This window comes from Tinamus guttatus, unplaced genomic scaffold (assembly GCF_059628265.1).
Source record: "Tinamus guttatus ecotype Peru unplaced genomic scaffold, ASM5962826v1 Tinamus_guttatus_pri_ptg000356l, whole genome shotgun sequence".
NCBI lineage: Eukaryota > Metazoa > Chordata > Aves > Tinamiformes > Tinamidae > Tinamus > Tinamus guttatus.
The window spans coordinates 3,090,488-3,117,120 of record NW_028288890.1 but is presented as its reverse complement, the minus strand read 5'-3'; the positions used below and the strand labels follow the sequence as shown (position 1 = coordinate 3,117,120).

General features: G+C 43.8%; 1 protein-coding gene across 1 annotated transcript in view; it reads left to right on the top strand.

Annotated features, from left to right (window-relative positions):
- The window catches only part of SPNS2 (SPNS lysolipid transporter 2, sphingosine-1-phosphate), a 103,206-nt gene that overhangs the window by 54,717 nt on the left and 21,856 nt on the right, over positions 1-26,633 (top strand). The window contains exons 4-9 of the mRNA XM_088530100.1: positions 12,828-12,979; positions 14,546-14,612; positions 16,868-17,010; positions 17,930-18,082; positions 19,382-19,571; positions 25,103-25,168. Coding sequence (XP_088386226.1) covers positions 12,828-12,979; positions 14,546-14,612; positions 16,868-17,010; positions 17,930-18,082; positions 19,382-19,571; positions 25,103-25,168 — 771 coding nt within the window. The remainder of the gene's footprint in view (positions 1-12,827; positions 12,980-14,545; positions 14,613-16,867; positions 17,011-17,929; positions 18,083-19,381; positions 19,572-25,102; positions 25,169-26,633) is intronic.

The window sequence follows — 26,633 nt, the reverse complement described above, 5'->3', positions numbered from 1 at the left end:
AGAAGGAATCTCATCTGCCAGCAGCTACTAAATAACAGAATAACAGGCTCTCAAAGGAAAAAGAAAATCGGCCCCAAATTAAGGGGGTAGTTGCAGAGTATATGGGAGGTGGTAGCTCTGGGGAAATAACCAAGCATTAATTTCATGCCTAGCAAAACAGCAAGAGGACAGAGACACTTAAATTTTTGGTACAGTGCATTTAAAACAAATCAAAATAAGAAACCCAAATGAACACATCAGAGGGTCATCCCATACACCTGGTTTTATCGATGCAAATAGATAATGGTGAATTTAACTAAAGAAAATAATCAGAAGTAATGTGCCCAGGATCATATAGAGAAGCTCACTTTTTATTCTGCTAAATAAAGTGATTTAACAATTTATGTAAGTATAGAACATTTCTGTAAAAGCAGGAAAAGAGCCTTCCTGCAATGATTATGACTTTGTATTGGATAGTTACATTTTTTCTGCTCCATAAAACTTCTCAGCACTTCCTAAAATGAAAGTTACATAGGAGGTCATTAACAAGCTCTTTCATTAACCTAAAATTATTTAAACTAGGTACATATTTAGATGAATCTCCAGATTAACTCTAGTTACAGGAGATTAAATCAAGTATGTACGTACTTTATTTTGTACTTTATAAGTACAGCCACCTGCTTAGAAATTAATGCTTATGCATTCCTGTGAAATAGTTCTGCATTTGCATATATACAAATATATACAATTTTCTACACTTCCACCTGAAAAAAAGCCTTTGTTTTGATTATTGGAAAACATTTTTGGTTATTGCAAACACTTTGGTCATCGCTGTAGTAAATCAGCGAGCTGCTGTGCAGTGTGGCCGCGTCCCGGGGAAGTGCACGGGACATCCCGGCTTCGTGGCATTTCCTTAGACACGTCCCCATCCACACGAACAGCGGAACGTGGGAGCACGTTGCTCACGTTGTGCGCACAGGGTTTGTTGGTGGGTGCTTAGGTGTTCCCAGCAGTGCTAGCCATGATAACAGTGCTTAGAGACCCCTCCTTTGGCCAGAAATTCATCTCACATGAACCTTTCACACCTTTCTTAGCAGAGATTTCTGATTTTGCTCCTATCCCTAGTGAGCAAAAAGCAATTTCTCAAAGCGAGAAGGAGCTGGAGGGTGGGAAATTGCAAACTGTTCTCTCTGTCTTGTGAAGTACTGCTGTTTCCCATGTAAATAACTTGGAAAAAAAATCTCTGCGAGAGGGATGCTGTTTTACAGATGATCAAAGTATTCCTGCTAACCAGTTTGGCTCCGCTAGGTAGACCCGGTGATCAGCCAGGTAGACTGTGGTTGCGGGGATTAGCTGGGAGACACCAGAGCTGCAGATGGCAAAAATGGAAAAGCAAAGAATAGCGAGGTAAACCAGGAATGTGCTTTTGAATCCGCCGCCTCCTCGCTTGTTTCTACGTTTCTGCTTAAGCACTGATATAGCTTGATAGGTATTTCTACAAATGTTTCTTTTTCCTTTGATTTACCTCCAAAAGAGAAAGCCAACAGTCCACTGTGGGACTGCAGTTTGCCTGCAGCACTCATTAAAATCCTGTCTTCCAGGTTTGCCAGATCTATATTTATTTCAGATCCTTGTCTGTCTTGGAGTGCTAAAAGAGAACCAGCAAATTATGTGCAGTATAAAGCAAATGGTTAGCTGAGGTAATTTTAAACAAGGTAAACTGAAATCAACTCTCTCCCTACACAAAACATGATTCACTCCAAGGAAAAAAAAAGAAAAATCCCAAACCCTTGAGGCTTCCAGTGCTCTGGCAGAAGTCGTATCGTAAAACACACAGTTCTGTTCTTTTGCTTCTGCGCTCTAAGATAAATCCACAGTTTGAAAAGAGAAACAAAGCTAAAAGCCTCGAGCCATCTTTTTGTATGTAATAAGGACACTGAGTATTTGAGGCCCTCGTGAATTGAGTGGAAATGTCTGAGGAAGACCACAAAAGAGATTCTTCATGTTCTTGATAATTTGTGTGACCATTAAAGAAAACTGTGCTGGATGTAGCATGCCGTGTTCATGGGCAAGGGCATCCCCTGGCTCTCGTGTTCTGCCAGCCTTTAACGCAGATCTGGCACCCTGCAGAGGAGGACACGCCGTTGACGTTTGGCGTTGTGCCCCCTTGCTCAGATGATGCAGCGCAGCTCTCCTGGCAGCGTGCACAGCACCGTGTGGTGCCCCGCGCGCTTGCACGGACCCCAAAGGGGTTTTAGTGCCAGGGCAGGGTGTTACGTTCGTAGCAACGTGTGTCCTGCTCTGCATTCCCTGCTCTGAGGTCGCCGGCTGCTCTGGTGTCCTGCAAAACCTGCGGCGAGCGCAGGGAGCAGGCGCTGAGGTCGGGAGAGCTCCCGTGGCTCCGCGGGACGCGGCAGAGCTCGCCCCGCTGCTGCCAGGGCTGCGGGGCCCGTCCGGGCGAAGGCAGCGACTCGCACCGGAGCGTCCCCGCTGCTGCTCGGAGCTCAGGCACTTTCTGCAGCAGGTGGAGAGAGTTTTGTGCTGGAGGAGGATTGTGAAATAGGCTGGAGGCTACGTCCTTGTTTGCGTTGGTCTCAGTGAGGGCTCTCTAATTGCCTTTTTTAGGAAACCATTAGTTTTCTAGGTTATTGGAAGATGTTGAAATCATTATCCTGGGTTAGTAGTTCTGAGTCCATTGCCTCAGAAGTCAGTGGGAAACTTTTCTGTGTCCTTGTGGAAACTGAATCAAAACCCCACATGCTATTAAATGAACGTGCCTGTGTTGGATGCTGTTTCTTTGGATCGTGATAATGCCTAGAGACACCAGCTGGGGACTGTGGTGCAGGCATGAAAGATCTTTACAAGCCAAAGACCTTTCCAGCTTTGTTCTGTTTTTATGCAGAAACCTGAGTTCATGGGCTCTAAGCTGAGGAGTGGGAAGGCTCAGCTGCTGTGCCACTTAACAGCAGGTTTGGAAGCAAGGGCTGTTTCTACCAGTCACCTGGCCTGTCCTGCTCTTATTGTGCCCAAGGAGGAAATCCCACCCGGGTCACTTACCTTGCTGAGGAAGCAGAGGGAAGAGGGCATATTTATTCCTCTGCCCGGCTGTGTGTGTCTTAGACAACAAGAAGGAATGTTTCTATTAAAATATATATTCTGCTTGTCATGCTGCAGCAGTTGGCTAACCACAGAGCGTGCTGATGAAGCACAACAGGGATGGCTTATTGCTTCCACCCCGTCTTGAGGAAAGTTCCTCTAATGCCAGAGCATGATGCTTTATAAATAATTATTATAGGCTCTTAAATTCAGCCTCATTCGAAGCATCTTTGGAATGTAGGAAAGAGGAAATGTTCCTTAAACAGACTGGGACTGACGTAGTAAAAGAAAAAAGAAATGCTGCATTTCTTTTAATTTGTGACAGATTAAGAAAATAAAAGAAATCCTAACATCCTCCTGCGGTCCTGGCAGTGGCAGTGGTGACCAACGCGATGCTGCGCTGGTGTGTGCTGTGCTCCGGGGCTGTGGAAGTCTGGCTTGGTTACACGGGTGCAGAAGGCAGAGCAGAAGGCAGAAGTTGGCTTGATTGCTTCAGGTGTAGGTCTGGAGGAATGTTCCTGTTTGTTTAAGGTTAAAAACTAACGTGTTCTTAGCATGGACGTAAACGAGGCTGCTCATGGCTTGTGTTCTTGAGGCTTATGAGGTGAAAAGAAGCACGATCCTTCAGGAGGGTTTGGTTAATGGTGCCTCACAGACAGTGAAAACAAACAATTATTTCAACCCACTCGTAATCTCCTTAGGAGGCCTGGAAACAAACCCGGTCTTTTATTAGCAGGGCCTTGGTGGCCTCGGAAAGTTGGGCGTATTTTCCTGAAAAGCAGGATGCAAAAGAGAGGAAAAGTATCCTTTGGTTAAGCTCTTGGTTGCCTGCTAATACAAAATCATTGCTTGTGCTATAGGAAGTGTCCGAGATTCCTCAGTGGTGTGAGGGGCCTCCTGGTCATGCATGAAGGCTGAAGGACCTGTTGCATTCTGACAGTGATGCACAAACACATGAAGATGGCAAATGTCTTATGGTGCCAGGTGCTAAAATAGTCTTCTGAAGTGCTGACATTTCTTTTTAAATGCATCAAGTCCACGTGCTATGTGAAACATTGGATTTACAATTCAGATAATGTTGAATTAGGGTGGTAATCCCAGAGCCATGTAATAGGCTTTGAGCAGGAAATCCCTGGGAATGGCGCTGATTGCCATGGCTGAATACATAACTGAAGTCTCCTGAGAAGAGAGTGACAAAACATGCAAATGCACTTAATGGAGCTAAATGGCATTGTCATTTTGTCAAATAATCTGGTTTTAGAGAATGAAATGCATCTACAGCATGACAAAACTTTGCCAATTGATACCACTTCAAATAGCAGTTTAACAACAGTGCAAAAAAGATGACAAATAAAGAAGTAGATAGGAGGAATTCGTAGGTGCAGCAATGTCTCCCTGTAAAATCAGGCGTGATTTTACAGCTGATGCTACAAGCGAGATGTTTCTCAGATGCTGTCCAAATGTACTGCAAGGTGAGTCTTTCACTTCTGGATCAGGAAACCAGAGAAATGTGAAAACAGAAAGCAGGAAGAAGAAATTCCCTTGCAGAGTTTGCATCGAGTCTGATAATTTTAGCCATGTTGCCTACAGGTTGTCTGCCCCGCTGGTGTGCTTAAGCTTAAGGTACAAAGTAAACCAATGTACTACATACAGAATAAACCAACAGTGTGGGTAAAAATGCTGCCTGAGCAACTTAGGGTAGGGTAATTTCATGTAAACCTTGAGTCACTCCATTCAAATGTGTCCTTCACGGGCTATCAAAAACTTGTCCTGCTTTGAAAATGTTCGGACAAAACATTCCCACGCAGGTGTCTCGCTGAGCTGACTAAAGCTTTTTTCAAAAGCTACTGAGTTCTGGTTCATATTCCAGGTACTAAGTTTTGAAAAATTTATGGCTAATTTCTTCATGCATCAAGAGCCATTTATCGTTTCCACAGTTGCAGAGAAGTTTTTAGCTTTTTAGTCTCCCAGTTCCTCTGTTTGACATTGTCATCGCACATCTCAGTGAGGAAATGGCAATATTGCCAGATATACTCGTTGCAAGTGCCCATACAGTGTTCCCTACTTGGTGGGTTTGAAAAACGAAACCAGTTTTGTTTTCATCCAGAGTCACGGTGTCTTGGGGGAACAGTTTTGGATTGGTTTTATGGCCAAGCTGCCCTTCAAGGTCTCATAACGTGGCAGAACGAGCATGTAACAGGCTCCTCTGCTTGTGTCTTAAACCAGGCCCTCAACAGTGAAAACAGGAGCTTTAAAAACTCAGCATTCTAGCAAGCACTGGTAGCATAGGGCTCCTAACACTCCCACGGATCGTGTTCTCAATGATTTAAGGTAGAGAAAATCTTTTTTCTTTAAGGTTTACTTTCTAAGCAGCCGCATATGGACCACTCCACGGAATGGTGTTCTGCTAGATAAGCAAACGAATCTGTCTTATTCCTTCCAATTATATTCCTCTCATTAATGTGCTAAGAGACTAAATTGAATGGAACATAAATCCCACCATTTGAGTGTCATGCACTATTCTTACTGCAGACAGGTCCATCGGATGAGAAATCCTTCAATTAGCAAAGCTGAAAGGCTGCTTTGTCTCAGCTGAAGCTCCTGTCAGGACCTGGGGCTGATGCTTCATGACCAAGTGTCTTGTAATTACATTATTTAATTGCATAGAGAATGGGGATTGGGCTTTTCCTTTTTTTTTTTTTTTTTTTTTTTGCTACCCCAAAATGACTGAAAGTAAAAGAGCCTCTGGGGACTGCTGCAGGTCTGAAGGGGCAGGGTGGTGGGGTTGGTTTCTGAGGCAGCAATTTTCAAATAGCAAAAGGAATTTTGCATTCAGACTTTAAGCTAAAGAAAACCCAATTTTTGTAACTGCTGAGCACAGAGCAGCTGCTGCAGCTCTGAGAAGCTCTGTTGGAGGTTGCTGCCTGTGAGGCTGGGGCTACCTGCTGGGTTTTGTGTGGTTAGTAGGAGAACATTTGGCGATACCTTTATTTGGCATACATATTTGGCTTTATTTGGCTGAAATCTTGTGTTGAGCTAAGAGAAAGGAGGGCCCCGGGCGTTATCACTGCAGCGTTTAACCTGAAAGTGAGCTGCCCTTCCCAGGTCAGGGAAAACCGTTGGATAAAAGAAGCCTCCCTCAGCAGCCACAAATATTTAAGCATGTATATACTTCCTTTGTCCAAGAAGGCTTCAAAGAAACCACGTGAAGAAAAACCTGTTCAGAGTGAATGCAAGCAGAGACAGATAGGGAGAGATGTTGTCCATGCCCTGGTCACAGCAAACCTGGTTGCAATGGATGTAATTCAGGGGGATAGAGGAAGAGCCCCAAAGCAATTTGGGGTGAACGTGAAGCAGGATGTACTTTTGACATCAAGTATGTTTGGAAAAACATATATGTTACTCTTGCTAAAAACTTTCTTACAAAGCTTTGAAGGGCCTTTGTCCTCCAAGAAGCAGCTTTGCAAGACTTTGCTGTCTTTCCCCTATTACCAAGCAATACTGAGGAGTGTAGAGCTCCCTGGGGAGGCTCAGATGCAGCCTCTAGGTTGCTTTGGGTTCAGAGCATTGATCCAGCCCAAAGCTGCAGTGAGAAATGCTCAGAGGGATGTAGAGCGTAGGGGTCATGCCCTAAAGCAGGACAGGGCCATATGGCTTCTCAGTCCACATTTTGAATGCTTCATGTGGCCTTAAACGTGGAGGAAAAAAGGTTCAGAGGGGCTCTTATCAATGTGTATAAATATTTGATGGAAAGCAATATAGAAGATAGAGCCAGACACTTGTCAGTGGGGCCCAGCAAAAAGACAGGAGGTGGTCTGTGTATATATCCTGTAAATATATTATATATATATATAGGATATATATTTCCTGTAAAACAGGTAGAAAAAAACTTTTTTTTTTTTAACTTTGAAGAGATGGGAAGTGAAAAGCAGCTATGGTTAAGTGATAATACAGGTTTTGAGGGAAGAAAAGGGGAATCTGAACTCAATCACCTGTCTGCAGCGACCAAATGGGAAAAGAAGTGGCAATTGCAGCAAATTTCTCACCCTGCCAGTGTGACTCACTTCTCATCATGGAAGAACAACAGGTAGGAGGAGAGAAGGGTAGTCGATAGCTGCATTTCCCAGACAGGTAACTGTAGTGTGAACCTCTGAGTGCACTTGTATCTCCATGAAAAAAAAAATAGTGAAGATACTGGTAGTTCATAGCATTGCATCAGAGCTGGTATCTCATCAGCCTGTCACCAGGCAGGCTCGCGCCAGGCTGGTCTCTGCCACATGCGGATTAATCCTTTTGGATGTAAGAAATCCTAAAAACAAGGCTTACCCAATGCACTAATGGGCGAAGGAAGTACCTACCAACAAAACATCGCAGTAAACCCCTGTGTCCTATGGCTTTTTTGTGTTTTGGTTGCCCAGCTTGGAATGCCCAAGAGGGATTAGTTAAGACAATTCATAGATATAGATGGACACCCAACTTCTCTTGCTCCTGCACAAAGATCTCTGGGACTATAGGACACCAAATGGCCCAAAATTGGCATAAATATTCAGTTACTTGTAAGTATGGGCTGGACTTGACAAGAAGAAGTATCCATCAGGATTGTCAGCACAGAACCATTCCCCAGTACTAGCTACTTGTCCCCTTTAGCTCTTCACAACATTTATTCTCCATTTATTAAAGCCGGGGTAGCCTCTCCCCAGGTGGGAAGACAGGGTTTGCGACTGCAGTCCACATCTAGATCTGATTCATGGTTCTAATCGAGTGTGTTCAGATCCAGGACTTGTCTTTGTTAGTCATATAGAAAATTTGTAAAACTTTAAGGTGCTCAGAGGTGGCAGATGTATTTGAATTTGTCTGTTCTGCTGTAACCTTTGTCATCGTGCTGAGACACAGAATGTAATTTAAAACATCACTGGCATTTAACGTGCTCTTACCTTTCACGATAGCTGCATGACCCCGTCTGACCTGGAAACATTCAGGTGCTTAAAGGGACTCTGTCATTGCTGGGAATGCTAACAGAAGTGGAGTGTTTGGGGCTTAAGCAGACATGTCACCGCGTTTGCAGCATCACTGCATTGCTCAGCTCTCCTAATTAGCTGGAATTTGAACTGCAGGTTTGCAGACACCGCTGGCATTAGTCACAGCACCGATACTCAGGCCCATGTTCCTGTTTGGTTTGCATCATGATTAATGCTACGTCTTCGCTTACCTGTGGTGTGGCATGTGGTGAGTTGTCTTTAACCATTTAGGTCCCTGCAAACTTCTGATCTGGATGGGAAAACTCTTACCAAAGCACGTCAGGAGGTTGTGTTTGGCCAGAAAGCCCAGGACTTTCAGGGAAAGGCAAGAACTGGCACGGAGAGGCAGTATCTGACCAAAGGGACCATTGCTGTGCAGCCCTCGAATGTGTGTCAGAGCCCGGCGGGGTTTCCTGCAATCCGCTGGCTCCTGGGGGATGTTGGCTGTATCCGTGTGCGGTTGGGGCGCTCGCCTGTGCGAGCGAGCACCCTGGGTGACGGAGCACAGATACCCCCGCGTGTAACCGCAGTGCAGCCGAGGCTGCCCTGGAGACGTAGGGAATTAAATCAACCCTGGTGCGTTTTCCTTAGTTTCCTGCTATCCCATGCACAATCTGCGCCGCTGCCATGTGCTTCCCGGATTTAACACGGCAGTCCCCCCTGCCCAGCAGCATGGGTGGTTTTCCCAATGCGTGTCATCTCCCCAGGGATTCACACCCTGATGCTATATCCTTGCTTGGTGCCTACTATTCATTTAATAAAAGAGGGAATATACTGCAAGCCTTGGCATTTCAAACAGGGCATTTCACAGCGCTGAGCCCTCTTTTACCAAACTAACTGGTAGATCTATAGGAGATTAGCTCAGTATCCTCCTATAAGAAACGGGTGCCCTTGCTTTTGGTGCATGACCAGCACTGTCTGGCCTAAACAAATGGGTCCAAGAGTCCCCGAGGAAGAAGCAGATACTTAGTTTGTTTTATGGGACACTCAGCAGCTACTCCACATTCAAATGCAAATGCTTAACAACCCAGGCCTAAGGATCCCGTGATTCTTTAGAGAGTAAACTTCTGGTTTGGAGTTGTACACATATTTAGCAGACTATAGGTTTATCGCTGACAGCTAATCTGTTAGAGAACTATGGCTTAATTCCTTTCGTTAACTAATTACAAAAAGATAAGAGAAAGAAGTTAAAGCTGCAATTAGGCCTGTTAAAACAAGTACTGCTCACTCAATGGCCTGTAATGGTCTGTACAACTAAGATAAATGTGTAATTACGAGGTTTGCCCAAACATGATTAAAGCTAATCATGTGTTTGAGGCCATCAGAAATTGGTGTGTTCGGTTTATGTGAGCTTAAACCAGGTCATCCTTTTCGAGGAAAATTCTTGAAGTAACTTTTGGCATCTTGTAAACATTCACCTCAAATCATGACAACCCGGCAGGATGACGTGGGCCTGTAGCTTGTGGTAGGGTAGTATCATTGACAACAGCAGTCGGACCAGTTCCGCCTGACTCCGTGCTCTCGCTCTGTTGTTGTCTAGGTGTTACTGGTAGTTAATGGTAGTAATGCAGGTGGGAATAAACTTCTTATATAAACTTAATATATACCAATTGCTGCATGGGGAAATTTAGGTAAGAGTTCCCTATCTTCTGCTGTTTTTAAAAGCAGAAAACACAGAGCAGAGTTTGGCTGGTGCCAGCCCTTTCTGTCTCACTAAATTGCTGAGCACCCGGGGTTTGGACAAGAAGGAAAACGCGATGGGGAGGGGGGAAGAAACCGACTGCAGAGGCAGGTGGAGGGGCCCAGGGTGGCTGCGTGGGAGAGGAGCATTTCCTCCCCGCGCTGTTAGCTGCCTCTCCGCTCGTTTGTGCTGGTCGTCATGTTCAGCACACACACACAGACACACACACCAGTGCAGTTGACTCTCCTGCATACGTCCTTGTGGTTTGGGGACCACTTCGTAAGTGCTTCGTGGGATATCTGTGGCCCGAGTGAGTAGCAGCATAAGAATGTTGGAGTCATTTTATTGTTTTTTGCTGTTTTATTGTCCTGTGTGGACAGCGAAAAGACGAGGCCTCTCTTGGAAAGGAGCGCTCTCTATCCTGGGAGCTGCGTGGCTTTCCTTGCTCGGAGATGATGAGAGCATAAGCTGCCTGACTGGGATTAGAAGTGGAAGACTGAAGGCTCTAGTTCACTCAAATTGCTGCATATTTTTGCCGGATAGATACCAAGACACTGTGTGCAAGCAAAGAGCTAGAAGAGATCTTTGAGTAAGCTAGGAAGAGCCGTTAGCTCTTTACTCCGTAGATACAGAGCTTTAAAGCAAGGTCCGATATAGAACTGATTATAAGGAATTCCCTACATTTGTTTTAGATTTTCCTGTGATCTGTTTGGTCCTTACACCTAAATAGCTGCCTGGTCCATAGGCTTGAATATGTCATCTCTGAGTGGCAATACCATTCATGTCTTTATGCAGATCATATTTTATAACATCAGTTTCACTGCCACCTGAGGTCAGGATCTCATCTCTTAAACCTGGGTGCCTCTGCTTCAGGGGCTGTTTATAGAATATATATAGAATATATAGTATATATGGAGTGTGTGAGGTTGGCATGGGCTAGGGAGGAGGATTTGAGAAGGAATGGGGGGAGAGAGACAAACATGGTGCTGGTTGCAGATGTTTTCAGAGATCTAGGCCTCTGCTTCAGCAGTGGTGATGGAGCTGAGCCACTGTTCACAGCAGTAGGAAATTTTTCCTACATTAAACAGGGCTTAAAACCTTGTTAGTTGGGGGAAATCCCTGTACAATGCATTCCCTGGGAGGTGTCTTTTTATGTAGGAATTTCAAGTCTGAGGAACACCCCTCGCATGCACAAGCGTGTCATTCTCCAGGTGTAACCACCCCTGCCTGCACTCGCTCCAGGTATGAGAGATGCCTGTGCTGCCTGTCAAAGCCTCTGTCATCCAGATCTGAACCTCTTAGGAAATCAAGATCAGCTGCCAGTTTCCCTGCTTTCCACATCTGCGTGACTGAGTTGTTCAGCGTGTTCCAGCTACTGTTGCTCACTCCAAAGCCATTGGTCACCCGCGCGCCGATAGCTGTCAGCGTATTTCTGCAGTATCGTGGAGTGGTTCAGCGTTGGGCAATTGGCATAAATTAAATAGCTTGAGTCACAGTGTTGCCCTTTCTGCACACACCCACGTAAGCCTGTTAAATATGTACAGCTTGTGGGAGAGGGATGAGTGACAGCAAGGCTGCAAACGCCCCACCATCAAACAAGGAACCCATCAAACAAGGAACCCGTACGCAGAAAATAGGCTTTGTTGAAGGATTTACAACAAAGTAAGAGGAAGTGAAGAGTATGTGAGTCCTTTGTTTGCATGGCTGCAGGAATCCTTAAGAAATTCTTTTAACAGGAGATTAGAGCAACAAAAACAATGGAAACATTCCAGTGGTAGAGACTTTTGTCTGTTGATGGGTGTCTTGGTGACCAAGGTAAGGTATTGGTGAAGCAAGCCCCTAAGTTCTGGCTCAGGTTTGCTGCATGGTGCAGCTTCGGTTGCTTTGCATCATTGAGCTTTTCCATTTATTGGAGGAGAATGAGCAATTGTTCCTTATTCATAAAATACATCCATGTTTAAAGACATACCATAATCCCTGCTGCTCTTTTCCCAATTATTTATAGTATATTGAGGATTTGTAGAGGTTGCATTTGTAGAAATTGGTTTCTCTGCTCTTCTCCTGTGCTTTTAGCTTTCTGCAATCAATAGCTGTTGAATTTTTGCACAGGCAATGACTTCTGGGTGTAGCTCGAGTTGCTTAGTGTCCAAGACCTTCACTGTGCTCGTGTATCAGGTATTTAGACGTCAAAGTATTATGCTTTGTGCCTTCAGCCAGCGAAAACTGCAAGTATATCAAAAGATGTAGGCTTGAAAACCAAGTCCTTGCAGTTTACAAAAGTGTTTGTTGAAATAGTAGAGCAACAGGCCATGGAGATAATTCTGCTAGATGAGGAATTCCTGCCCTTCTTTTTTAGGCTGCATTGTGCGGAATGAGGATCACGGTCTGCTCAGGACGGCAATTTAATGCCTTTGCAATGTGCTCAGTTGCCTTGGGTGCCTCTGAATCTTGCTGCTGGTGGCTCTGCTTGCTGAGCGGACTGTTATGTTCAAGCAGCTCCTGGTAAAGCTCAAGCCTCATCTTTTCACAGCCTTATGCAACTCAGCTCAATTTATAACCTGAGGCTTTTTGGAAATATTCAGTATCAACTCAGTCTGCTTTCCTGTTGTGAGGGGAAGATTTCTGCTGTTTTCAAGGGAAGTGGAGTGAAACCAGCACTTAGCGTTTTTGAAAATCCTTCCTCATTCAATAGTTTCTAATCAAGGAAAAAAAATCACAGGCTTGAGGGGCTTGTGGCTCAACCCCTTCCGAGCTTTGAAGAGCTTTTAGAGTTCGACCAGGCCTAACTTGTCCCAGAGCACACGAGGAGGTGTCATTGCTTCTGCAGGAGCCTGCAAGGAGGCTGTGTTGGAGCTCACCCAGGCCTCCCTCTGCCAGGGCAGTGTGACAAATGCAGAGTCTGAGGTTTTAAACAATGAAGAAATAAATGCAAAGGTGTCACTCTCGCATCGCATGGGCATATATTTCTCTGGTTGGTTGGCTTTCATACATGTCCACTTCAAATGAGAAGAAGATAAAGGATCCTTGTTAAGATGTTTCCTTTCTTTTCTCAGTATTTCTGGCTTTTCGTGCTCTCGCGAGGTTTGGTCGGCATCGGTGAAGCAAGTTACTCCACGATTGCTCCAACCATCATAGGAGACCTTTTCACCAAAAACACAAGGACCCTTATGCTGTCTGTTTTCTACTTTGCGATACCTCTTGGCAGGTAAGTGACTAATGCTTTTTTCATCTGTTTTTTGACTTTAAGCTAGCACAGGTCCTATGTTTCTAAAGCAGATAATTCTGCTGTCTTTGCCTGGAATGGTTTAGACAGGAAAATATTGTGAGCAGTGACTAATCAGTTGCAGGAATTAGTTTCTTATTCTGTTACTGGTTCATGTGTGACTTTGGGAAATTAGTAGGAAGTTTTTTTTTTTTTTTTCCCTACTGGACTTGCTCTTTTTGGAGCACTATTAAATTAGACTGTCTATTTGAATAATATTATATTGGTTCTCTTAATTGCTGCTTTGAATCATTTGAGATTTAGACCTCCTTCAGCCAGCATCTTTCAGGTCTCTGCAATTTAGAAGATCACTTACATTAAGACACAGGGCTATTTTCAAAGTTCTGTGTGACAATATAAGTATCTGTGGTTTCAAGAGAGATATGCTCTATACACATGATTTGGAATTTGCTTTCTCAAGCTCTTTCTCTTTTAAACTCAAATTCTGCTCAACTTCTGCTGGATTTGGTCAATCTAAACGTCAGTCCATTCTAGAGCTGCTGCTGAAATAGCAACACAGAAAAATTAGGTCTAGTGCAGACAAGGCTGAAGAGAGAAGCTGTAAGGAGAGCTCCCACTCAACCTGATGGGGAGCGGTGGAGGACGACCAAGCCCGTGGACGCCTGATGAATGCAACAGAGAGACTCGGATTTAGAGTAATTATTTCCTCTGGCACTTTCATTCTATGGAGTTCCCTTATCAACCCAATGCAGTATCTGATGGCTGTGACAGGATGGATTCTGTGATTCTTTTTATCCCATTTTGTTAAAATCGTGGCTGACCCTCTATTGTGAGGCCATAGGCAGGGTGGCTTCGAGCAGCTTGCTTGCTGATTCCCAGAGCTGGACAACTTCCAATGGAAAGGTGGCATTGTGAGTTCATTTCCACCAGGGAAAACCTGGACAGCAGGTATATCCCTGCAATGCAGAGAAAAAACATCTGGTTTAGGGTGGTGACATACCTTTTAAAAGTTAGAGGAGGCACACTCAAGGTAAAACTTGTTCCTTTGGTTTTTTCATAGGCTATGGAAAATGTTTTTTCATAGGTAGTTAGAACCAAATTCCATTACATGATAAAAAACATTTTAATGATGGAGTATAGTGGATCCTTTAAAGACACTTTGTTGATTGAAGGTTGAAGATAAAATTGTAAGCATTCATATGAGTAAACAGAAAAGCGTGACACAGAAATTGAATTGTGAAACAAATTCATTCTGAGGCGTTATTTCCGTCCCCTGTATGAAGAGCCAACCTTGAATTTCAAGTCAGTGTCTGAATTTCCACCAGATTCAAGCATTTTTAGACAGTGATGCTGGGAAGAGTCATGTATTTTTCATCACCTGCCCTGTTTTTCTTAGAGCCTAAGGCACACAACTGAGTGCAACTGCGTTGTTATCTTTGTTCAAGGTATCTTTGTTCAAGGTGTCTTTGTTTAAGGTATCTTTGTTTTAAGAACATCTTTATTGTGGTACAGTATTAAAACTGACTCCCAACTTTGTTTTCCTTGCAGTGGCTTAGGATACATCACTGGATCAAGTGTGAAGCAGGTTGCTGGAGACTGGCATTGGGCATTGCGGGCAAGTAACATTTTTACTTTTTTTGATAACAAGTTGATTTTTTTTCCCTCAGTAAATTTAAACATGCTGAAGTCTCCCAATTATCCTTTAGTAAGCATTAGCCATGCTCTTGGGAATCTCTCTCTCAGTCCTTGGTGAAGATCCCCCTGGATTGTGTTCAGTCCTACACCTCAATTTCAAGAACAACCTAAAAGTAGTATCTGTTGATCCGTGTTAGGGGCAGAAGGGTTGTATCACACCAGTCTTCAGCCTGGTACTATGTGTAGATGGTGAAGGACTGGAAACTACATAAAAGGATATTAAGTTTATAGCAGATGCATTCTCTGAGCAAACGGGAAAGGTATTTGGCTCCTTGTAGTTGTTTTTTTTCTCTGCCTGAGAGCAGCGAATTTCCAAACACTTTGTTATCAGACAACCATGATTTCTTGATGGTGATGGGAAGATGAGGCATTGGCCTTAAATCAACTCCGTAACGTTTCAGTCCCCTGCTGTCAAGAAACTCCGGGAATGGCTTCCTGCTTTGAGGAAAAAACACTTTGTTCCAGTTTCCGCTTGTTTTTCTGCCCCGAGACAGTCAGTTTCCTTCTATTTTAACCTCTTGAGACCTTGATAAATGTGTTGAAAAGATAATACGCTCCACTCGCATACACACAAACAGCTCATGCACACAAAGATGTCTTGAAAGAGCTGGCAGGAAGGGGCCCAGCAAAACTGTTCCCTGACCTTTGGCAGCCTGGGTGGCACGAGCAGCAGAGAAGTGAGTTCTCTGGTGCTTCATGAAGACAGTCAACGTAATGAAGCCCTGGCCAGCACCATTTGTAATAGCAGGTGATAAAACATACAAGTTCTTACCTCAGGCAAATGGGGACACAAGCTGCACGCTTCCATGAGAATTGTTTAGGAAATAATTGCTTATTTTGCCTAGTTGTACAGCATGTGTTGGAAACCTCCAACCATCAGCGTTAAGCAACCTCCATCTCGGTGTCAATTACTGCCCTTTGGTGAGTCATGCACGAGGATTCCCCTGGGTGATGCCTCTCTCTGTGATCTCCTGTGGTCTCCAGGAATAACGAGTACTTCAGTGGACTGAAGAAGACAGAAGGGCTCTTCAGCAGATGGCTGTACCCTGCAGTTATGTCCGTGTTTCTTTAGAGCATTATTGAGTGTTCAATGGATATTTTTCTGTTGTTCTACCAGAGGAGGAAGCCATCAAACTAAAAATCAGAGGGGCCTAGAAAATCCCAGGCATTTCTTCTTTTTTTTTTTTTTTTTTTTTTGGTCAGTACTGTGCTCAGCTGCGATAGGGATATGTCAGTCTTGATTTACCCCTGAATGAGGGATTCTGCTGACTTTCCAGTTCTGAGATATTTTCATCTACCCTTTCCTAGAAGAGTTTGGATCTGTAATACTGCTCTGTAGATACAGACCATTCTCAGATTAGTGTTGGAGGCATGTTTTAGGGAACAGGAATTTCACTTTGAAAATCACATGTGTAGAAGAGAAAATTTGGTGGAAATCCATGTTCCTATTCTTCTAGCAGAGCTCTTTTTTGTGCTAACAGTGATGGTCTTTTTAGTGTTGCAATAGGATTCACATTTGTAGCTCAGAAAGCACCATGGGATCTTTGCCTAGAGGTTGGGCAAAGAGTCCCAGGAGCCTGGGAAACTTAACCCTTGAATGTGTCATTTTGCTGTGTTCCACACTGAATTTTTAGGATTTCTTGGTCTGCCACACACTACGGTAATCTAAAGGAGGTGCCTGAATATGGAAAGCTAGTACAGGTTAGCTGGAAGTACATGGAAAGGGATACATGTCAAGCAAAGATGCTCTTTATCCAAATCCAGCATGCTCCCTCCTTCCAGAAATCTTTCACTTGGCCTAAGTGACCTTAACAAGCATCTAAATTCTCCCACAAATTAGTGGGCTTCTTAGCCCAGCTTGGAGTAAGTTTTCAAAGAGTTAAACATCACCAAAGAACTGTAGCAAGAGGAATCTTGTTCCTTTAATGAAACAAAGGAATTGATTGCTTTAATCGGGGGATTCTCAAAGCTGCCTGCTTCCAGAGTGAGATAAGAGAGCTCGGGGAATGTCAAGGAGGAAGGAAGGGAGCAGATGGCTCGGAGCATGGACACCCATTCTGGCTAGTTGTAAAGATTTGGCTTGCTGAAACACAGCCCGTGTAATCTGCTTCGCACTGACGAGGCAAAGCAAACAGTGCTGGCTTCCTGTGCTAATTCCCTGTTCCTTTCTTGCAGGTATCTCCTCTCGTGGGTATGATAACAGGGACGCTCATCTTGGTGTTCGTACCTGCTGCTAAAAGAGGAAATGTTGAACAACTCGGGGGACAGCTGAAAGCTCGGACCTCATGGCTGAGAGACATGAAGGCACTGATTAGAAAGTAAGAGCACCTGCTCAAACACACTTTGCTCTAATGCTTAATTTGGGCTTTGAATGGCCTGTGCTACTTAATGCTGTGAGACTGGCCCATGGCAACGTGCAGGGAATTGCAGGAAGCTTAGTCTGTGGAGCTAGGAAAGAAAATAACAGTTATGTTATCAGTAGGTATTGGCTATAATGACAAAGAAGGAGTCCAACCTTTGGGTTAACCTTTCCAAGATTCAGAGTCTGCTTTGTTTGGCTTATACTTCAGATAAGTCAAGGCTTTTGAAGTGTAGAAATTCCTGTTTTCCTTCTATTAAAAATTGTGCCACTCTTGTTCAGATGCTTTAGATCTCCTTTTATTTCCCCTTGGAAGAGATACTCTACTGATGGTTAAAAGAGTTAAACACCAGAACGATTTTAGAGGAGGAAATACACAGAAGCATGCACAACATGGCAAATTTATATATGTGTTTATATGACAGTGACTGATATATGTGTATAGAATGTCCTTGGGTCATTTTTAGCATGTATTTCTGGGCTAATTGTTTTGGTATCCAAAAGCAGTGGTCCAGTGCCATGGCTGAGGACTAAGGGATAACATAAGGTAATCCAGGTAAGCAGATGGCAATTCATCTATCATGTTGCAGTGACTGAGCACTGATTCTGAAGTGGTCCCATGAAAACCAGTTCCTTTGCAGAGCACCGCTGAAGAGCTGAGCAGGTTGTTATCAAATCAGCCTCATGTATGAAGAAATACTCCCTAGATCTTATTCTCCATTGCTTTGTACGTTGTCTTATCTTTCGCCCTGTGAGATGGGTAGGGTGGGAGAATGCTGTGTTTTTCACTGAAGCTCCCAGTTCCTCTCCTGTGACTCCTGCTCTTTCAGGTTTTCCAACTAAACCTTCCCTGGGATTTGCCTCTTGTGTCTCCACAGCCGCAGCTACGTTTTCTCCTCGCTGGCCACCTCGGCTGTCTCCTTTGCCACGGGGGCACTCGGCATGTGGATCCCTCTCTACCTTCACAGAGCACAGGTCGTGCAGAAGACAGCAGAGACCTGCAGCTCGCAGCCCTGTGGCACCAAAGATAGGTGAGATTCAGACTCCACTGCTTTAAAGGGTGCCGGGAGGGTATTTACCAGAGGAAACGTGCAAGTCCCACAGAGTCAAGTTACTAGAATGTCTGTAATTTCCTCCAGGTCTTTGCAACAATGATAGGAAATGCTGGGATTGTAAACTGGGATTTCTTTCTCTTCTTTTCTTCATTGCACAAAGTCAAACCAAGGGGAAAAAAAAGATGACCACAGGTAGTTCTCCAACTCTAGTACACAGAGAAGAAATTTTAAAGCCTTTGCATCAGAAAGCATTTGGAGACCTGAGATAGAGGTTTCTTAAGGCTCACAGTTATCTGCAACAGCAGCAGAATTAGCTGGCAGACTGGGCAGCCTCTGTGTATTGCTCTGTGATGGGTTTTGCTAAAAAATGGTGCAGAGATCTGGGACACTTTGGTCTGGACTGCTTGATATTACATGGTGGTTTGTTTTTGCAGTCCCAGTTATATAACCTAGCTTGCAGCACATTCACATTGCAAGAGAAAAATAACACTAGGAAAACCTTGGTGTTCTAGCTGACACAATCCCATCCCAAGGAAACTGTTTAGTGCTTTCGAGTACCACTGACTAGGGAGCCCAGCGGGCAGCCCAGCACTGTGCTGCAAAAATGCAGTTAGCAGAAAATAAAGCTGCAGTCAGACTGCCCATCTGCTGTTTACAAAGGGAAGTTTTCCACTCCTTGACGACACCTATATATTCAGCCAGCCTGAAACTACTTTACTGCCGTTGCCAAAGACTCTATAATCCAAGTCCGGCACGTACAGTACAGAGAATCCTTGATAGCTAGCAGCTCTTTAAGTAAGCACATTTCAAATATGTAATATAACAGCAAAAGAATACAAACAGCCTCTTCTGAAAGGAGATAGGAAGTCAAACTATGCTGAAAATCAGTGACATATAGCTATTTTTAGGTTTCCACTCTCTCAAGCCTCCTAGTGCCTGCTCTGTCCATGGTTTTCCTTCCATGTTCAACGTGCAGGCTGTTACTTAGTTTTGTTTGTACATAATTAGTTGTACAATGCAAATTATAGGAACCTCAACTCCACACAAAGGAGCAGCACGAATCCTTTGCATCACTTTGGGTGTTGGTTAAAGCCTTTGTACAAGACTGAGTTTCATCTGCGATCTTTTTAATTTCAGGGGAAGGGTGTTGAAATTCACGGCGTTCAGCAGGAGGCTCATTTATTTTAAACTTACAAACATGTAGATTTCCATCAGCTAATGCACCCCAATAAAAATTTTAAAAAATAATCCGCTGTCCATATTTTGTTTTAATAGCTTGATCTTCGGAGCAATCACTTGCTTCACTGGCTTCCTGGGTGTAATCACAGGAGCTGGGGCAACCAAATGGTGCCGATTAAAAACGCAGCGAGCCGATCCTCTTGTCTGTGCTGTTGGCATGCTCGGATCAGCCATCTTCATCTGTCTGATCTTCGTTGCTGCCAAGAGCAGCATTGTGGGAGCCTATGTAAGTATAAAATATAGTAGCTGGCATAAGCCAGTCTCGCTCTCTTCACCTAACTCCTTAGGGGATTCTGTGCCTCCTCCCTTGCAGGGAGGCCTGAGATGTTGGTCTTGTTTTTCCCACTCTGATTGTTCCTTATTTTGTTCTTTGGCACTACCTGAAAGTGCCTAGAGGGAAAATATCTTGGTGCTTATCCCTCCTCATGAAATGTCATCTGAATTTAGACCTGGGGATGGCTCATGCACAGAAGCCTGCGGTTCCCTGCCTTTGTGACTATCCATAGTGCTATTGCTCTTGCCTAGTGTTTTGGTACAGGAATATAGCTTCCCTTACAATAAGAGTATTGTAGCTGCAGCGGTACCAAATTAAAATACAGTATAATTTGTGGGCATGCTTTTGGCTACCTGTAATTACCATTAATTGCCATTACTAGGTAACTTGCTGCAGACCAACAGTGGCTACCATGTAATTTCAGTTTGTTGTTATCTATATTGACACAGTACCTGGAAGTCCTAGTCATAACCCAGGAAGCCATAGTACTTATTGCTGAACAAATACAGACTAAAAAAAAGGCTCCTCCCAGAGTATTTATAATCTTAATTGTATGTAAAACCCATCAGATGCTCCCAGATCACAGAGGAGAGGAAAACTTGTGATAATAAACACTGAAGCTACCAAAGGGATGTTTAGTAAATCAGTCATGCAATTAACTTCTCAGCTGAATGAATTAGTGGTGACATACTGAAAAATATATGAGTAAGTAGTAATTGCAATGTACATTTACTATAGCTATTAAGAAGGTGTCAAAAGAAGACTCTGGCCACCTAGCTCGCAGCATGGTTTAGAGCTAACCTTTGGTTCGATGCTCAGCTGGAAAATGAGCATCTTGGGCAACCTGGAAGAGGGTATTGCTGCTTGGCAAAGCATTAACCTTGCTGTTGTTCTCAGCCCATTCCAAACGAAGAGAACTGCCCCCTCCCTCCATCTCCTTGCTGGCCAGACCTGAGATTTTCTCCTCTCTCAGACCTGATGACAGATGTTCATTTGTGGTGATTAATATCTTTATACAGAACGTCCTCCCTTTCTAAGCTGGAAATAGTGTTTTCAGAAAATTTGCGACAAAAAGGTGGTTACTGATCTCATTTTTACCTTCTGTTAGGACTTTTTTTTTTTTTTTTTAACCTCAGGACAGTGGCTTTTAAGCTGCTCTGTTTCCATCTGAGCGTTCTTCATTGTGTGAATATATAAATATAGATGGTATTATTTAACCAATCTTGGAAGCAATTTATTTTATGATGCATGAGCAGTAAATCTAATAAAGAGTCAATGATTTACAAAGGAATTTATATCTGCATATGGAGAGTGCGTGAAGAATATAAATATATTTGCTGATGCCATTCTCTTGCTGATGCACATATTTGTTGCAGGTAACACAGCCTCTCCGTAGCCCTAAATCTGTTTTCTTTCTGCATTTGAAACTTGTATGCTAAACGGATAAGAGAGCCTAATTAAAGGGTGATTGGGGAATTGGAGATCTGAACTTTCTTTATAGATTCTGCTTGTGACAGTGGGCAAGTTAATTAACTTTGTTTGGTCTCTGAAAAACGAGGATTTGTCACCCTTGGAGGATCAGGGTAGCCTAGATCACTAATGCTTGTAAATCACCTGCCCAAGCCACCTACTACAAATTCATATGGGTGAAAACAGTGACTCTTTGTGTCACCATTTAGTGACACAGGTGCAGATCCCACTGAGACCCTGGCCTTACGTTGGAGCTAAGGCCTCACAAGGCAGGGTGCTCTCATGGGGGTGCCGCGTGTCGGCTGAACTGCCTTTTCGAGGCAAGGTTCAAATATGTGGGCTCTTGCTCTTCCACATCATCCAAAGCTATTGCGATCCTGCAGGTTTCCAGCCTGTCTAATTCCCTTTGCTTCACCAGGAGACCTGTTTTGCAAGGCTGCAGCAGTTTCTTACTACTGTCTGTTTTAAATATCACTGGACCAAAAAGGAGTGTACATTCTCTGACTCACAGTCAGAAAACCTCGATTTGAGGGACAGCATGATGAATTAGGGTACCTCCCCTATCTCAAAACCCATGATAGTAGCTGGCCCTGGAAAGACTGCAGTAGAGTTTTGAGCAGATTTTTAAATCTTTGATAACTTCTTTGACAACCACGTCCTGCAGCCGAGAGGGCCAGCAGCAGCTGTGAGCTCCGTGTGGCTGTCAAAGGCAGGAGCAATGTTCTGCTCATTTCCCACGGGGGTGAAATTTCCAGACCTTCTGTACTGTGACAGTCCACAGACTTGTTGGCTCAGAACCTTAAATTATCATTTCCAACCACTGAGATGCCTAAACTTGGAGCTAGATGTCAAGCATATGGACACCTAAGAGATGGCCTCTGATGGCAGGAGGATCACAGCTCCCTTGCTGCTCTCGTTAACAATCCAGAATTACAGTTTCAGCTGAGAGTGGTGATAATTAAGTGAAGTGTTTAGCACTTCAGTAGAATCAGAGAAGCCCTTGTTTTATTTAGCATCTCGGTGTTCTGATTTTCTGGAAAAGTCCCACATATCCTTTAGCGTGGTCACCTTGTCCCTTACACACTGTCAACTGTCTGTCCCCTTCTATCCCTGAGCTCGTGTACTTTCGTTCCCCTGCTCAGTCCTGTCTTGCAGGTGCTTTAGACCTCTGAGGGCAGCAGCTCTTCCTGTTCTGCAGCAGCCACTCCTCTTTGAGCAGGTAGAGTTGTCGTCTTTGCATCTAATCTCTTCAAACTAATCCAGCATAGTATTTGTTGTAGCAGAACGGGTTGGAAAGGTGGAACGGAGCAGTATTCAACATATTTTAGCTGCCCAGGCACTTCCATTTCTGCCCTTTATTATCTTGCTTTCCTGTACAGCCCCATCAGTTCTTACTCTGCCTATTTTTTTCAGCATGTGTACTTCTGGATTGTAGTCCAGCTCCTTAGAATAATAATTTGCCCATCTTTAGGTCTTGCTTTCCTGAAATATATATTCTCTTAAATGTTGGGTTTCAAACTTGTCTCTTCAAACCCGTTAGGTGTATGGCAGTACTGTATCACACTGCTCAGATGTTTCCTCCCCAGATTTCAGACTGAATATTTCATTTAAACCCCGAGATACCTCAAGAAAGATGCTTTGTGCTTCTTTTGATGTTATTCCAAGTTCATGTTGTACCTCCGTTTCAGCATTTATTTCAATTCCTCAAAGACATTTTATGGTTTTAAAGAAACAACATCTCTAAATCCCAGGCTAAATCCTTGCCATGGAGCTTTTGCAAATTCTCAGTCTCAACTCGAGGGAACTTTTTGTTGACATGGTCAGGTTGTTTACCTGCTTCTGGGGCATCACTATAGCCCAGCACCAAGATGGACTTGGACTTGCTTCAGTTTCAAGAGCACACGTGGCAGCCTTACCCCCACACCGAAAAGAGCTTCAAACAAGGAAGATGCAGACAGATACGCACTTTGCAAACAGCTGTGGAAGCAGTTTATGTGCCACAGTTTATAATCTGCTATGGTTTATAACCTGCTTACATCAGCTGGAAGATCTGCTGGTGTGAATCCTCCAAAAACTGCTTCATTTATCATTACTGGGATCAGAATTTGCTAACTCTGATTATATAAGTCCAGGAAAGACTAGATGGGTAAGTAGTTTGTATGAGCTCGTCCGAGGTGAGCAAGTGGTCACTACATTCACTAGGTGAGCTGCTATACACACAGTGCAGCTGCAGCCAGAGGAAGATGAGTGCATCTCTGCACCCAAAACCTCAGTATAAAAGGACAATTCTGAACATGTGTGAAGAACCCAAAGCTGTGACCGTTTTGGGAGCTATTGCTCTACCGTGGCAGCTGCCCCATTTGAAGTACGCATCCCTAGAGCATCTCTCTCCAGCAGAAATGTCACATATCCTCATATGCCCTCTGCAGTAGGAGAGCTCATTTTTAAAAATCCCCATTAGCAGCTGAAGGGCTGACTTTTTTTTTAATGTCAGTATCTTTTTGTCCTGATCTTTGATCTTCCTTCTGTATCCGTTTCTCTTTTACTGCTATCCATATATGAAACATGAGTTTCCTGCAAATGTGTTGGGTGAAATGCACATCCAGCAGTTCCAAACCGATCTGCACTGATATCTGTAGCTTTTTAGTGGTTCATAAGGCTTATGCAGAATTCCTGCAGGAGGGGGCAAGGCTTACTTTCTGTATGTAGTAATTCATACATATGTGTGTGTGCATGTGTGTAATTTATATAACCTTAAGGCAAGCAGTTGCCTGTTCATAATAATTAACGAAAAGACAGGACATGTCAAGGGTGCATTCAGCAGTATGATCGCATCTTTCCCAAGCTCACTTGAATCTAGGAAGCAACAGTGGCTCTAAAGCTACAACAGGAGAATTTCAGCGTGGCCATGAGAGCCCACCTGGGGCTTGCTTGCACGCCCATGGCCTCAGCTTCTTGCAGCACCTTGTTTCTTTGGATCTGCGTTTCTTGCGTTGGCAGTTGTCATCTCCAGCAAGAGCCATGTTCAGAGCAGTGGGGAGTGGTGCAATGGCAAGAGGCGGTTTCCTTGCTCCCCAGCTCAGCTACAATAGCTGTCTCAGACACCGTCACAGAGGAAGCAGAGCCGGTGACAAGAGAGAGGAATTAGGGAAGGGGAGCATATGGGAAACAGAGATAATTTTAGGAACAAATAGAGGAAGCTTTCTGTAGGTCAGTGAGTAAGACAGGGCTAAATAAAGCAAACTGTGGCTGTGAGACGATGGTCTGAGGGGTTTAGGCAACTTCAGCCAGAAGTGCAAGACAAACGCCTTAGTCACATCAGACCCATAACCACCAACTTCCACCCCAGGCTGCCAGCAACAGCAGCTGGGCCAGGGGCTGTGACCGTCAGAGCCTGTCAAAACTCACTGGAAAAGCAAAGATTTTGTCCATCTGGGTTTTTCCTCAAAGCCAAGAGTACCCTGTATTTCTGGGTGGCCTTCTTCCATTAATGAATTGTGTCTTGTTCAACATAACAAAAACTGAACATACAAAAGAACGTAGGCTAACTAAAAGGGGACTCTCCAGTTACCTGAATCCCGATCTCCATTGCTGTTAGTCTCTGTCTACCAAGAGGGATTCCAGGAGTAATATTTTCTTTCTAATTGTGGCCTTTCTGCCCTTTCTAACTGTCTGTTTGAAGGTGATTGTTCAAGTGTGGAATCCCAAGGGTGTCTCTTCTTGTTGGGTTGTCAGCTGGCACCAAAGGTGTCAGCCTTTTATTTAGCTGTTCCGTAGATCATAAGCAGTTCGCACTAATGAAGTTGCAGGCCAAGCCCCTCAGGCTTCAGATAAAAATCTATAGACTCCTGTGTTTAGGATAAACCACAATGAGGAGTGTACTGCGTACAGAAGAATCCTTTGAGTAGGTTTGATACAACAAATAAGCAACAAAGAAAATTTGTGACGGGTTATTTTTCCTTTGAATGTCAAGTGAATAAATCTTCTCCTTTTTGTGTGTTTTGTTACAACAGATTTGCATTTTCATCGGAGAAACTCTTCTGTTTTCAAACTGGGCTATCACAGCAGACATACTAATGGTGAGTGTACATTGAAAGAGCATCTCTCTCTTTTGGGGGCCAGAGCAGCTGGTCAGCTTCAAGAACCACCTAAAGTTCTCATTTCTTCCAATGCCTAGGCCCAGTTTCAGCCTCTTCTATTTTTTCTTTTTTTTTTTTTATTATTGCTGAAAAGGAGAGTGAGATGAAAAGAAAGAAAGAGGAAATCTCTTATTTTGCCCTGAGCAACAAGGAGAGGAAGTATCCAGAAGAGTCACCGTCAAGTAGTTTCCCCAGATTCTAAGTATTTGTGCAAACCTCTGCGTACAAAGAATCCAGGCAGTTTTTCTGTATAGTCAGCGCATTATTGGATTTTGTTATCAATAATCCCTATTGGCTTGCTTTTGTAGTAGGAAATCCTTCCCTTCCTCCCTCCTCAGGCTTCCCTCTCCCTCTCTCTTTGGCTTAGCTCCAGCCAGCCAAGCATTCAACACCTGCACAATAGAAAACCACCTTGGGAGAGGAGAGAGGAAAAGAAAGTACAAAGAAATTCTGGACTTTGTCCACCTATTCCGAGAGGAAACTGTCAGGGATTTTTCACCTCATGTCCTTCGTTTTCCATTCTCTGTCCACCAGAAAGCTTTTTTAAATCTTTCCAATCAGAAAGCTGACCTCAATGGCTACTTTTTTCCTGTGCAATAGCCTGGATGTTTGTTAGAAAGGCTTGCATGTTTTCTAGGTGCTTGCATCTGAGGATTACAGACCCTTTCCCATCTGTCGTATCTTGAAGTCCCATTGAGAGGGAGGTTACTTGTTGCTTATTGTATGAAAAAGAAATTAGGGCACATAGCCATTACGGGACTTGCTTGAGGGTTTTTGGCAGGTTGTTGAATGAGCTAAAAATATATCCAGGCTGGCATCCATAGAAAGCTCCCTTGACTTGTGTTCATTGTTTATGCAAATGTCAACGAGCAAACAGTCGGGCTCGGTATTTCTAGATATAGAGGCTTTGGTGTTGATATATTCATTCAGCAGAGAATTTCAAGCTTAATTTCTGTTTCTTTTCAGCAAGACTTAAATTCAAGGCTCGTTCATAAGGTACCACTGCAGTTGCCAGCACCACCTTACCTGATGGACTTTCCATCTCTAACTATGGCCTTAACAGGGGCTTTGTGGCTTGTGCCACGTTCAGGGCTGTTGTGGCCATCCGTTCAGTTGTACCTGAATGCTGACACACATACACGGTTGTGTGCAATTTGTCTGCATTCCAGAGTGGCTTGAGGCTCTCTCTTATGTGGCTGGCATCATATATTCCATTTCATTTGCACAGATGCATCTGCAGTTATGTTGCTGTAGTGCAAAAGTATTCCCTAAAAAATCATTGGAAATAATTTCTGAGCTGCATTTTCTAAAACAGTACAAATGAGATAAAACATAAGGAAGCTACAGAAATGTTAAAAATTGAACTAGTAGTTGATGCCAACACTTGAGCTGTTCACTTTGTCCA